General features: G+C 34.3%; 1 protein-coding gene across 2 annotated transcripts in view; it reads left to right on the forward strand.

Annotated features, from left to right (window-relative positions):
• LOC115211637 (bifunctional heparan sulfate N-deacetylase/N-sulfotransferase) overlaps window positions 1-14,954 on the forward strand; it is a 121,156-nt gene extending 106,202 nt beyond the window's left edge. For both annotated transcript variants that reach the window (XM_029780263.2, XM_029780262.2), the window contains exons 7-13: window positions 2,770-2,952; window positions 4,861-4,957; window positions 7,095-7,221; window positions 8,827-9,004; window positions 9,653-9,823; window positions 12,967-13,076; window positions 14,526-14,954. In XM_029780263.2, the coding sequence (XP_029636123.1) occupies window positions 2,770-2,952; window positions 4,861-4,957; window positions 7,095-7,221; window positions 8,827-9,004; window positions 9,653-9,823; window positions 12,967-13,076; window positions 14,526-14,754 (1,095 nt within the window). In that variant the 3' untranslated portion in view covers window positions 14,755-14,954. The remainder of the gene's footprint in view (window positions 1-2,769; window positions 2,953-4,860; window positions 4,958-7,094; window positions 7,222-8,826; window positions 9,005-9,652; window positions 9,824-12,966; window positions 13,077-14,525) is intronic.
• The last annotated feature ends 566 nt before the right edge of the window (window positions 14,955-15,520 follow it).

Raw genomic sequence — 15,520 nt, forward strand, 5'->3', positions numbered from 1 at the left:
TCTAAGACATTGTATCCATTCACCGTAGATGGTGGTGAGAGGGACAAAAATGCACACACATATCAGTACATAAACATACGTTCACATGTACATACACATATGCACACACACACACACACACAGACACGTCTACACACTTACATACCTAAATATTCACATACATACATTAATACATACATACTTACATGCACAACTGCCTCTACCTAAAACATAAACAAGGAGGCAGAAGGTTAACATTGATCCAAAATGCCTTTGAATGTCGCATCATATCCCTTTGGCAACATCTTTTAACGGCAAGGTGTTGAAGTGTATCCCTTGACCGAGTTTGCATACATGAAACTGATAACGTCATAAGACTTGGAAGGCAGCTCCTTGCACAACACTCTTTGTCTGATAACCTAGGATACATGCCCAAAGAATTGTCACATGACTCTACCACAACATATCATCAGATGAAAGGATGAGCCTATATGAGCAGAAGACTATGCAAGGACATGCTAGTAGAAACCTCCGAGATGATAGTAACATCAATCATCAAAGCAGTTTATCGTAGATGAATAGCCGGATTATTACCTCCCATTTTTGAAGGGTATGCCTTTGCAATCCAGGAACAGGAAATATCAACCAAGTGCCTGATGCACAAAAGGGATAGAGATGCAGGAAAAGCCGTAATATGTGACTACCGATACAGACTTTGTGGATTTCACACTGAAGATATCACCCACATCATAAGCAGTTGTATGAAAATGTCATCACGGTATTATCTACCGATGAGACATGACGTAGCTAGGACACTTTAAAATGAAATCCATCACAAGGATAATCTCGAGGACAAAGAAATAAAAACCCACAATATGGTAGAAGCTATAGCCACTCATAATGAAAAGGAATACTGGTGGAATGTACCAGTGAAGACCTCAATAAAATATAAGCACAACAGACCTGATATAATGATTTGGGATAGAGAAAAGAAACTGTGCACAGCTGTGGGAATTAGTTGCCCAGAGGATGTTAATATAAACCTGAAGATCAGTGAAAAAGAGAACACCTATGCTGAACTATTGAGAAATCTACAGTTACTCTATCCAGATTACAAGTTCAAGTTTATACCTGTAATTATTGGGTCCCTGGGATATGTAACACACTGCCTAAATACCAGTTTTGAGAAATTAGGCTTCTCAAAATCAGAAAGGTTTAGGTTAATTTGAAGGCTACAGATCCTGTCCATCACTGGAACTGTAAAAATCTGTAAAACTTTCCAGAAGTTTATCATTTAAATATATATGAGCATGTTTAAATATGCAACTCTATGCATGAGAATACATACAAACAAACAAACAAACAAATCCAATGAAGGAACCTTGGTTGTAGGTTAGAAACCAGTTCTTTCTCTATTGGCAAGAAATCGTGAAATAAACTGAATAATGACATATATATATCATGAACTAACAGTTACTTTCTCAGATGCAGCACAGAATTTTGTCAGTAAACAGGTCGCGGTTTCAAAGCAATGAAAATATTTTGACAAATTAAATTTAAATGTTGAAGTGAATCTAACGGTTTTTGTTTGTGTTTAAATGGCTTATAAACACCTTCCACACTGCAATTGTTTAATAAATACACTTATTTAATAAATGCACTTACCACTATGTGTAGAAGTTTCATGATTATTTTAAAAACTATGAAATTGTAGAACAGAGATCCATGAAATACAATTCCTTTGAAATTGTATTTTCACTGAAATGTTTGAGATTGTAAAATGTCTATATAGGTAGTACTGTAAGTGCTGTCCATTTTCTTTATGGATATATCTGTTACCTCTTGTACTGTGAAAGTTATTTATATCTTTACATAAAGAAATAAACAATTTTAACTAAGAAACAAAATGGAATATACAGTTTATCTATCTTGTTCATCTACAGTATAACTATTCTGACAAAGCTTTGGCAAATCTTCATATCAGTGAAAATTCATATGGCTGGACTAAAGCCCATATTCACAGTGAATTATGTACACTAGTTGCTCCACTGAGCTGTGTATTTTAAGAAACAAATATGATTTGTATCTGTAACTTATTTAATTTATAATATTTATTGGTCAACTGCCTTACAAATAATAATATGTTGTGTCTATAATAAATAATATTTTCACTTTCATTCCAGTTTTTCTGTCAGTTGTCTTATGAATAGTGTTAGGAACATAATATACAATGCCTTTGGTTTCATTTTATAGTTAAAGCATTACATAACATAGACCAGAGCAGAAAGATAGTGTAGGTTTTTCACCTCTTTAGTCTTTAAATATCTGGTTATAAATATCAGAAATACTTTTAGATATACTATCATTGTTCAATGATCTTTGCAATTTAACTTTTGCTTTTCTGTAGTATATAGTATTGTTATAGCAATTGCACCATAGAAGAGCTATTTTATTGACTTGAAAATACAAAAACTCCCAAATTCATTTTCCACTTATTTCTTAAGTTGTCAAAATTTTTATTACACACTGCAACCTCATCCCTATACAATTCTGCTACAACTTTGTCAGAGACCAGAACCTAGTAGTGCAGTGAAAATTTTGACACATAGAAATAAAGTGAATTTAACAGCTTTTCTGTATTTTTTTAATAGCTATACCAGCTCTTCCACAATGTAAGGTCTTCAGTTTCAACACACTATCTTGAATGAAGTCACATTTCAGACAAATGCAAATTCAAAATATTGGTTTTGAATTGCTAGTTATTCATATGTTTATAATATTTTGTTGTAGGTCAACATCTTTATGACACACATGTGCAATTATGGCAGTGACAGGCTTGCTTTGTACACATTTGAAAGTGCAGTTAAATTTTTGCAATGTTGGACCAACTTACATTTACAAACAATTCCTCCACAAGATCTAGCTCAAGTTTATTTTTCCTCATATCCAGATGAATTAAACCCAATATGGGTGGTAAGTACAATTTGCTCTCTAATTACTTCATGTACTGCAACCTACATTCTCCTGTTTCATGTAAACACTTCTATATACCTTATTATCATCATCATCATCCTTTTGGCTAAATTTCGCTGTATATCTTGCCACAAGCCATGGTTCTTTACTTAACCTTCCACTGTGGTTCTTTGTATTTTTCTATATTTTTTTTTTTTTAATTATAGGCTATTTTTAGTTATTTTTCTTTCAAGCTCTGTTGTTTTCTTTTGCACAAAGCACATAATGCTATTTGCCTGAATCAAAGGACAGTTTTACACTTAATTTAGCATTGGAGGTTAGCAGTAGGTATAACTTTGATCAGGAAAAAACAATTTTTTCAACAAAATTCATCTCATCCACGCTACAGTGGAAATATGGTGTCATCTGCTTGCAATTTTCTCTGACATGTCTGCACATACTTGAAAACAAGTGAGGTTGGTGACAAGATCATCTAGCCATAGAAAGTCTACCTCAACAAATTTTGCCTGACCAAGCAACCGTATGTGGAAAAGTGAATATCTAAATGGTGTGATTATGCATGTGTGTGTAATTCCAACTTCTGATGTTTGTATTTGCTTGTTTATAATGTCTACAGAAAGAACTTTCTGTGTGAAAAGGAACAATTATAAATTCCATTGCTCAAATGCTGACTGAACAAAAATTTTACACTTGGATATGTATTACTGTTTTTATACTTGTATGCGTGTGCATACACAAATGCACGTGCACACACACACACACACCTACCTATCTATCTACATACCTGAAAATTTACACTTTCTATTGTCAAGGCAGTTAGACACAGATTTCTGGTTTATGAAACCAACTGAAGTTTGATTACAGTAGTGTTTGTAGTTTCAAAAATGAGGAAGTTAAACTCCAATACTGCGATTGATACCTTTTACATAAACCACATTGCCTCTATCCATCTGAGTAAGACTTGCTTGACTAATTTAACCAAAATTTGCTAACCTAATTTTCTCAGATTATGCAAGTTTTCCAGCATTGTCTTATAAAGGGCTGACTAAATAAAATAAATACAAGCTTCATCCTCATCATCGTTGAATGTCCATCTTCTATGCTGGCTTGGGTTGAATGGTTTGACAGGAGCTGGTAAACCTGTGGACTGCACCAAGCTTCACTGTCTGCTTTGGCATGGTTTTATAGCTGGATGCCCTTCCTAACGCCAAACACTTTATAGAATGGACTGGATACTTCTTTCATTTTTATTGCATATGTTTTGTGTGCATTTTTGGCTGGACATACTATTCTATGTACTTGAATTTACACAGCTACTGAAATATAGACAGGTCTTCTAGGACTGACACTTTATTCAATATATACTAGGTTGTCATGGACTGACACTTTATCCAAAAGGAGTGTTCTCTCAGTTAATCAAATATATTCATTAATTATGCTGTGCTTCTGTTGTACACCAAAGAACAAGAAAGAAAATCACAGTCATCTGTAGTGTGTTTGCAATTCCTATTTAAAACTAGTTTTACTACATATGGTTAAGTATGAAGCTCAAATTGCTTCATAACTTTTTATGTGGCATTGTGGAAAAAGAGTGGGGAAAAGAAATTAAACTCTGCTAAACAAGAATATTCGTTTCTTTCACTTATTTTCTCAAAATACTACATAATATTTGTATTTTAGTAATATACAGTATTTTAATATTTTAAAACTTCTACAAAGTCAATTACGTACTAATTTTTGCTACATTGAGTATGTTGAATGACCACACAAAAGTGATTCCTTGAGATTTTCCTTGTCTGGAGTGGAGAAAGAAAAAACACACTCAGTCATTTATATAGTCTCCATTTTAAAGCACAAAGGGTATTTGGCTATTACATTTGTTTTTGTTTGTTTTTGTTTTATTCTTAGAATCCTTGTCGAGATAAAAGACACCTGGCTATTTGGTCACCCAGAAAAGTATGCAATACCCTCCCTCATCTGATTGTTATTGGACCTCAGAAGACAGGTAAGTCTTGAAAGACATTTTAGGTATTACACTTACCTTTGAGTTCTTATATAAGGAACCATTGGTCTGTGTGTTTGATGTATATGACATCCATATGTGTCCATGTCACTTGTATAATATATAACTTCGGTGGAAGAAGGCAACAAATATATAGTTTATAAAGGGGTGAAATAAGATTGTGATGTCATGCTTAAGACAGTTTTAAGCTTTTTAAACATGTCCAACACAATGGTAAAGACAGAAAGATTATGTGGATGCAGGGTCTGTTTTGTTTTCCCATTAAGAAAGGAGGAGGTGGCAAAAAATTCTAATATTTTAGTGGAATGTGGGGTCAGCTAAGGACACTTAAGTGAATGAGCTGTAAAAAAGAAAATATTTAGTTACTTTTAGCAGTAATTTGCGTTTTATCTTTGTTTGTATTTCATCTTTCTTCAAATATGTTATTGTTATCATAAAGTGTTCTTTATATTTGTTAACATCAATTATTGTAGATTGGCAGAATTATTAAAGCATCAGATAACACACCTTCCGGTATTTCTTCTGATTCCTTATATTCTGAGTTCAAATCCTGCTGAGGTCAACTTTGCCTTTCATTCATTTGCCATCATTAAAGTAGCAGTCAAAATTCTGGTGTCAGTGTTATTGAATAACCCCTCCTCTCAAAATGCTAGCTTTGTGTCTAAATTAGAAACAATTATTATTACTTTTATTATATTTTTTTAGCTAATATTTTTTAGCTGTCAAAAAGCATTTTAAAAGAAGCTGAAACTGGTATTTGATAAATACACCATAACCTACATTCCATATATTTGATATGGAATATTACAATAAATCATATATTGCCAGATTGGGTTCTGATCAAAGCTCATTCACCAAAAGTTATATAATTTGTCAGTAATTGATGCAGCATGCATTCTAAATACACAATAACATCATTATGACATGTCCCATGTATAATACTGTTGTAGTGAGACATACATAGAGAATATACATATTTTATTCAATAAACATTCACTCCAAAACATATCAAAACATATTTTTGAACTTGTAAAACAATGAAGTTCAGTGAAACTAGTGGTTGTGTGTTTTGGCAAAAGGTTCTGATAGCAGAAAGAATTTTCCCTGAAAGGAAGAAAAGTGTAACATTTTAGACAGAATCCTTCACTGGGGAGAGATGAAATTTCAATCCATATTGCTGGATTGGGTGTCAAGTGTATTCTGATTAGTTTATCTTAATTTAACATCCTCATCATTGTTGTTTAATGTCCACATTCCATGCTGGCATGGGTTGGATGGTTTGACTGAGGGCTGGTGAGCCAGAAGGCTGCACCAGGCTCCAATCTGATCTGGCAAAGTTTCTACAGCTGGATGCCTTTCCTAACACCAACCACTCTGAGAATGTAGTGGGTGCTTTTCACGTACCACCAGCACGAGGGCCAGTTAGGTGGTACTGGCATCGACCAGGAGCCAGTCAGGCAACACTGGCAACGATCATGCTTGAATGGTGCTTTTTACATGCCACCGGCATGGGAGCCAGTCAGGCAGCACTGGCATGGGTGCCAATCAGGTGTTACTGTCATTGGCCATGATAACAATTTCACTTGCCTCAACAGGTCTTCACAAGTGCAGTTTATTGCTCAATGATTGAAGGGTACTCTTAAATGGGCTGGTTATGCTGCTCTGGCATAGGCCATGGTTATGATCTCACTTGGCTTGCCAGGTCTTCTCAAGCATAGCATATCTCCAAAGGTCTCAGTCACTTTAGAGATATAGTTTATTTATTTTATTAGTTAAAACTTTCTCCAATAATTGCTGCACCACCAAATGTAAAAGACCTGAATCTTTAGCTATTTCTTTCCAATATTTCAAGGAACTTTAAGACAGTGAGTTAGCAAAATAGTCAGCATGCCAAGCAAAATGCTCAGCAGCATTTTGTTTTTCCTTACATTCTGAGTTCAAATTCTGCCAGTGTCGACTTTGCCTTTCGTTCTTTCAGGGTCTATAAATTAAATACCAGTCAAGCACTGGGGTTGATGTAATCAACTTACCCACTCCCTCGAAATTGCTGGCCTTGTGCCAGAATTTGAAATCAATATTTCAAGGAAGATTAAATATTTTTGTTTTTTCTTTTGATTAGGTACTACTGCTATTTACACATTCCTGAATATGCACCCTTCAATACGAAGCAATGTGAAACAGCCTGTCATCTTTGAAGAACTCCATTTCTTCAGTAGTGATCAATACTACAACAAAGGATTAGATTGGTGAGTTGTCTGTTTATTATTAGTCTTCTAGCAGTGCCAAATTAGGTTACTTTTATGTAACACCTGATCAACCCTGACTGGGCTGACCTATTACCAAAGAATTTCCATCTATGACTCTTTCTCATCATTGTCCAGTGTGTCCTTCTTTCTCAAGGTGTTAGATATAATTTGAGACTGATTTTGTTGCAGGTAAATCAACCATGTAGATGCACGTGATTAGATTTTACCTTTCAACCTTTTAAGATAAAAAAAAAAACAAATCCAAGGCAGTGGATTGGTGGAATTATAAGTCAGACAGTATGGCTTGCAGTATCTGTTCTGGCCCATTACATTCTGACAGCAATTCCTGGTTGACACTGATGCCAATCTACATCAACCCTAAGGAGTGGCCTTTCCTTGGGCAAAATTGATGGTGTGGAGAGGTGAGACTTGCATGCTTGAGCATATCCAGTCTTTCAAAAAACTTTAACCAAGGCTTGTGCACACATGTACAAACAGATGGTCAACTCCTAGGGAGGTCCTTGATTTTGCATTCTGATGGAAAAACCTGTTTGCACCTCAGAATAAGCAATTATTGTTGTCATTGTTAGTCCTAGTCATTTCTGCATAAGCAGGTAGGTTGCAGATTATTTACTTGGGAGTAACTCTGGATATGCCATTGAATCCACATTGTACATTCTGTTTGATTTGATTAATGTATCAACCAGCTCTTGTATCCCACCTGTCCTTGAAAATGAGATTACAAGTTTTAAATACCTAAATGGCTAAATGAAATACCCACAGTAAACATGGGACAGTTAGAATTTGAAAATTTGAGCAATGAAATTTCAACTTATCAGGCATAGCTATTGTTCCTGGGTAGTATTAAGTCTATTGCAGCATACTTAATCCCTCTGGTGCTGACATAGATCCTTCAATTTTCTAAGTGTATTACTTCAAAATAAACTGAGTTATAATGCAATTATTTTAATACATGTAATTCAGTGAAGGTTTACAAAACAAAACACTGATTGTAATGTAATTTCTAAGTTAGAAATACAAGTTATATGAGTATAATATCAGACAATAGGATTTATACAAAATGGTTTGTGGAAAATATTTCTCAAACTATACTGCCAAATCCAGCATATAATTTTTAATTTCAGAAATAAAAAAGATCAATTTTGGGGGCAGGCATAGTTGTTGTGGTTAAGGAATTTACTTTGCAACCTTATGGTGGTCTCAGGTTCAATCACACTGTGTGGCACCTTGGGCAGGTGTCTTCTGCCAAAGCCTAGTTAGAAACATTTTTGTAGACAGAAACCATGTAGAGGCTCACTGTATGTGTGTGTCATGTCATGTTGAAGGATGACAAAATATTGGTATGTTGAACAAAAAAAAAAGAAGAAAAAAAACTAACAAAATTTGGTATTTCAGCCTGCCATGATTGTTATACCTAGTAGACTATTTCAGCCTTCTCTAATGTTAATAAATTACATATCAAAGTACAAAAGTCAATATAATCAACTAAAACCATCAAAGGTAGGGCTCCAACATGGCTCATATAAAAAAAAAAAAGTTGTATTTGTGATTTTAATTTAGTTAAATTTTTTTTTCTTGTTGCAGGTATATGAATGCCTTTAAACTAGATAATCCAAACCAAACAGATATAGTATTCTTTGAAAAAACTGCTGCCTATTTTGATAATCCAATGGCACCAATGAGAATTGCTAGTTTGATTCCTGATGTAAAACTGGTTTTGATTCTCCTTGATCCTATTAAACGAGCATATTCTTGGTATCAGGTGAGTTCAATGAGGACCCTTTATTTCAAATGTGCTGATGGCCATCAATTTATGTCTCTGGCCCCTCTCAGATATTTTCTTCTAGTTTCCTTATCTTTTTATGTTTAATAAATTACAAAGTCTGCACAGGTAATAAAGTGGTGTTGTCTATTTAAAAAAGAACATCTGTATACATTTAAGTAATTTTTGAAGAAGTGAGCACAGGTGCAATCATGTTAAGAAATTACCTTCACCATAACTTAGTTTCAAGTTCAATCTCACTGCACAGCATATTGGGGAAATACCTTCTGCCTTATTCATGAGTAAACCCAGGCCCTTTCAGTGACGTTGTGAAGTTAGAACCCATGTGGAAGCTTGATGGATGGGTTGTACCTGTTCTTGGTTGGTTGACTTAACCTGTTGCCTGGTTTAACCACTCCCTGGCCCTTAGGTACCTTTATATGAGTCCACTTTGTTTCCCTTCCCTGTCTCAGAAACCTTGCAAGAAATCATGAGTGTTGTCCTTCCTCATCTGACTAATTTTAATGGTTAATTTGTTTTATTAGATCACTGGCAGAATTATTACATAATGTAAAGCTTGTCGTTCTTTTGTGGTTTTTGCCATTGTGAACTACTTCTGATCTCCTATTTCTTTTTCTATATCTGTAGCATGCACGAGCCCACCAAAATCCAGCCTCTTTGAATTATACATTTTATGAGATAATCACAGCTGGAGAAGGAAGTCACAAAATTCAGCGAGATCTTCGGAATCGATGTCTGAATCCATCTCTGTATGCGCAACACTTAGAACGCTGGCTTGATTACTTCCATCCGTCTCAGGTAAGAAGTTTTCTAGTTACTTTTTAGTAAAACATGAAGCCCTTTTTTTCTTGTTAATGTGGCTCATCATCATTATCATCCTTGCACATGTTAAGTCCACTGTTTGGACAAATGCCACAGTCTGATGTTTTCCTCATCCATGTTTGGGTGCTGAAGAATTTAACAAAATCTTTTATTTCAACTTCTGCATGGTCTTCCCCTTTTTTCTGGACATAGTATCCACTCTGTTAATTTGGTATTCCATTTATTGTCCTTTCTTCTGAACACCTACCTTGGACAAATAATATGCTTAAAGGATAAAAATCAGACTAGAGAAATTGAATGTCAAATTCAATTAGGATGGAAAATTGAATCACATCATGAACAGTAATTTGCTCATATGTCTAAGAAGAAAGGTCCTCAACCAGTCTGTGTTGCTTATGATTATACAGGCATCAGAAACATGGACTGCCAACAAAATCACTGAAAATAAATGAAGAGCAACACAAAGAATCATGGAAAGGAAAATGCTGAAGATTAGCAAAATGGATAAGTGGAGAAACAACCGGATAAGAGTGGCAAAATGTTTAACGGATAATATCAGGGGGAAGAAAAGAAAATGTAGCTCACTCAGATAAAATAAGGGAATCAAAATTATTTCAACTAAATACAATCTTTTGGTTGTCATCATCTTCAGTAATAGCATCAAGGTCATTTGTTAAAGGCTTTTTATTTTGTCTTTTTTACTGAACTGGATCAATATGACTGGAATGAAGAGATGCTTGAGATATTGAAAAACCTGTGATTCTGCAGTTTTTTGGCTGGAACTTTTTGAAAATGAGTAGCATCTTTCATTGTGCATTCTTGAGCATTGTATCTTGTCTGCCAACAATTTTACCATCACAATGTTTTGCAAAGTGCCTCTCATTCATGTTCTCTCTCTCTCTCCCACTCACTTACACTCTTCCAACACTAGCATGTCTGATAAATTTGAACCCAGCATTGTGAAATTGACAGGTATCTTGTCAACAAGCTTAAGTAAATATTCATCAGTTAATTAAGCCTTTTATTGTGAAAATCTGATATATCATCTCAAAATTTCATTACCCATAACTGTGTGGAAAGCCGTTTGATATACTGATCTATCTTTTAATAATAATAATAATAATAATTGTGTACAGTGCTCAGGTGCACTACAACTCATCTAAAGTGTATATATAATCAGGTGTAGTTTCGACGGATTTCGGGAAGCATGAGGGCCTTAAAGGATGCAGTGTCATGGCAGTCAACAACTGATGCAGGCAGTTTATTCCATGCTTCAGCAACTCTGAGCGTGAAAAAATGTTTCCGAAAGTCATGGGAGCTGTGCTGTTTTCTGACTTTGTAGGCATGTCCACGTGTGTTAGACACATGGAGATCAAAAAGGTGTTCAGTGTTGTTGTTGGTGAGGTGGTTGATAACCTTGTGGGTGTTTACCAAGTCCGTCGCTAGACGCCGGAGCTTCAGTGAATCCATGCCCAGGGAAACAAGGCGCTCAGAATATGGTAGGTGAGGAATGTCATATTCCAAGCTATTTTTTGTTGACATATGTCAAGTTTATTGAGACAGCATGACTTTCAGAAAACACCAGTTTTATTTTTTGGTAGATATTTAGCATCATTACTGGAATAACCATGAAATGTAATTTTGCAGTCAAAGGTTATGTATTTGAAGCCTGTAACAATGAATTCTACCTCTTCATAGAATCTATTTGCAAAGATGACAGTGGCACTAGAGATCCTTTCCCCAGCCTTTATAAATCAGTAGATATATATTTTTATATATGGCATATTATGTTGATAGGTTATTTGTCATACCAACAGACAACTATCTCTACAAAAAGTTTTTACTCTCTGTAAAGAAGTGTCGGATGTGTGTGTGTACGCATGCATGCACGCACACACACACACACACACTGTTTAGTCTTGCTGAAGATACAGCATAGCTAAACAGTTGAGCAGTTTGCTTTCTGATCAAAATGTTTTGGGTTGAACCAAGCCTTGTACATGAAATTGGGAAAACTGAAGCTGTGTGGAAGCCAGTTAAATGGATTATATTTGTAATTGTGTCAAAATACACTCATTTCACTCTGAAGTGGCTGGTGATAGGAAGGCCATCCTGCTATGAAAACCATGCCAAAAGTGGAAGATGCTCCTGACCCATCTTGGAGGAGAGTAACTCAAAATAAGAACTGACTGAGCCATGATGGTCCTTATAGCTCATGCTAGCAAGGAGAGCAGACAGATAAGAATGATGATGATGATAGTTATTCTGGAAAATTAAAGCAACTAACATGAGAATATGGAAACTGTGGTTTTGTAGCCATTAGGCATGGAAGTTACTTGGAATATTAAGAGGGATAGTTATATTCGAGCAGTGTTACATTCATTTTTATTCTCAAGAAAATCAGCCTTGATTGAACAAACCAATGATGAAAGGTATTCCAGTCATGATCATCATGTCTTTTGTATTTCAAGAACTATATTGTTTAATGTGATTTGAGGGAATTGGGCAGTTATTTTTAAAGGGTCAAGTTATTGTGTAGAGGTGCGCTCATTGATCTGGCCACATAGTTTGAACAGCAGAATATCAGATAATCAGTACAAGTGAAATGAAATAGTTTTGATGGGAGATTGAAACCATCTTGAAGTCTCAGCTTATTCAGGAACTTACATTATATCCTTCATTGGTCTATAAAGGCAATCCTCTTCAAGGTGCATACATTTGAACTTTCAAAAGTCTGGGGAGTTGAAAATTCTCTTCATTTCATGCACACACATAACAAGTAGAAGCAAAAATTGAATGTATGAATTTTGGGGAACTGCCTGTACCAGCATGGTCTCATTGGTGTAATCTCCACAGCAGTTTCCACAAGAAACTACCAGTTAAACTCCTTACTGTTTTATGGTGGAGCTTGTTCACTCAATATGTAAGTTAACAACCTCCACCTTGTAATGTGTAACTTTAATTTACTTTGAGATTGTTATTATACAATTGAAATTTAATAATTTATTCAGTATACATTCAATGTTGTTCTGATTTGATAACTTCTGACAAGTAATATAAATAAAATAAAATTAATTTCATTAATATATATATATTTTTCACTCTCCCCAAACTTCCAGTTACTTATCCTTGATGGTCAAGAAATAAAGGAAAACCCACCATTGGTTATGTCTAAAATACAGAAGTTTATTGAAGTGAAGCCTTATATTGATTTTAGAAAGCTATTACGGTGAGGATTTTACATTAATTTCATTTTTTAACTTTTTAGAGATTTCCACACACTGTGGAAGTTTATTATTTTACATATTTCTATCCTGGATGCTATTTGGATGACTCTTTTCAAACCTTTGTCTAAACCATTTGAAGGTATAGCCATGTCGTTAAGAAGGTCGCTTTGAAGCCATGTGGTTTCAGGTCCATTTCCATTGCATGGCTCTGTAAGCAGGTATCTTCTGTCAGCCCACAGTGACCGTTACCATGGAAGTGGAATTGTAAATGGAAGCTTTAGAAAGCCTGTTATGTCTGTGTTTTCTCATTGTCTTGACATTGCACGCTGCACAAAAACTGGTTCTGTGTATGTGACCATGTCTTTGTCTAAAATCTGCTGTGGAAATGGTTCTAGCTATTCGAGCTGTTTGTTGTTCAAAGGACTAAAGGAAATAGTACCTTATTTGAAACAAAAGAGGATTGGCAACAGGAAGAGCATCTGGCCATTGACTCATGCCATCCTGGGTAAAGTTGATGTTAAAATGCTGATGGGAATTGCAGCTTGAAATTGTTTGATATTGTAATCTGAAACAAATCTGTTTATTTTAGTTTTTTTAAACAACCATTAATACATCAAAAAACATGAGAGCATGTTTGTAAGAAAACCTCACCATTTTCATGAATTGAAAAGATAGATGTATCTAGTCAAGTATTTGTGTCACATATTTTTGTAGGGAAAATATTGAATTGTTAGGTTCTTATTCTAACAAAGCATGATGCAAATAAGTTCCAATCATTTGTAACACAGTTTTGACGAAGTCCAACTGTGGCTTATAATGTATCAGGTTCATTTCTGCCTGTAGCAAAAAATGAAAATAGATGTTAAATTCATAATGATAATGACTGCAGCTGTCATGTCCAACTAAACTTTTAGAGCAAAGATTTTATGAAATCTAATAATGGAAATTCTCTCTAATTAATTATGCTGTTTAAATGTAGAGGTGAGAATACATTTTTTTTTAAATACAGAAGATAGTGTTACCTTAATTCTTGGGTAGATGCCATTTCTCATCTCTCTCTCTCTCTCTCTCTCTCTCTCACACACAAACCTAATTCTTCTTGGGAAAAGTATGAATGTTGCAATTTCCATTTCTCCTTCCTAAAATATGAGTATGTGATATTTGTATCTAATCAAAAGAAACCAGTATTTATTGGTAAAATTTCACAAATGTTAACTTTTTGAAATAAAACCTAAAACTTGCATGTTTTCCTGTGTCATTTTATCCAGTTACATTATTCTGATCCCTATGACTGTTTTTTTTTTTCCCGTAAATCAATAAACTCTTCCAGTGATACAATAAATACAGATGCCTGTGAAGCTAATTAAAGTAATTAATATATGTGAAAAAAACTTCTGATGAAATTGGTGACTTATAAATTTTTCAAACCTCTAATTTCCTCTCTGTTGTAGTTATGATGCCAAGAAGAAGTTCTACTGTCAAGTCTTGTCAACAGATAACACCAAGTGCCTTGGACCAGGCAAGGGCAGAGTATATCCTCCTATGGAGGAATCAGCATACAGATTCTTGAAAATGTTCTTTCGCCGACACAATGTAGCTCTATCAAAATTACTTATGAAACTAAACCAAGCCACTCCAGTACCGGCTTGGCTTAAAGAAGATCTCCAAGAAACCTTATAGTATATATCTGTAATTTCAAAACCACACACACATACACACAAAATATTTATGTAAAAATACAATTAATATACATCTATTTAGATTATTCATCTAACATTTAAAGAACATTCTAGTTCTTGCTTGGCAAAAAAAACAACAACAAAAAAACCAAAAAAAAACCAAAAAAAATCAAAACCCGAAACCCCCAAATAAATGCATTATATAAACAGTCTCTACAATTTCCTACTCATTAACACATCAACTCTTTTCCTTCTCTGCCTCCCAAGCATTTTGATAAAGTCAATAGGAATATGAGGACTTTATGTTGTAAGAAAATTTAAGATATTTTTAAAATTCAATTTCTATAATTAATCACATAAGCATTTATGAGAAGAACAAACCATCATTTCTCTCTCTCTCTCTATTTCTCATTATATTATCATCCTTCTTCACAATTACTACAGTAATACAAGTGAATACATTCTCATCTATGGAATGCTTAATATTTGAGTATAATTTGGTTGGTGTAAGTCTCATGCTATCAGGATTTGATGTATTTCAGCTATTCTTCTTCAATAAAATATTCCAGAGAATATCATGTGTGTATACATATATATATATATATATATATATATATATATATATATATATATATATAATATATATATATATATAATATATAATGATGTGAATATTGTATGATTTATTTGTATTCAAAAGTGTTAACATTTATTGAACAATAGGAAAAAATATTTTTTTCCCAAAATATATGTTACATTTTTTTGTT

Source organism: Octopus sinensis, linkage group LG5 (genome assembly GCF_006345805.1).
Source record: "Octopus sinensis linkage group LG5, ASM634580v1, whole genome shotgun sequence".
Classification (NCBI taxonomy): Eukaryota; Metazoa; Mollusca; class Cephalopoda; order Octopoda; family Octopodidae; genus Octopus; species Octopus sinensis.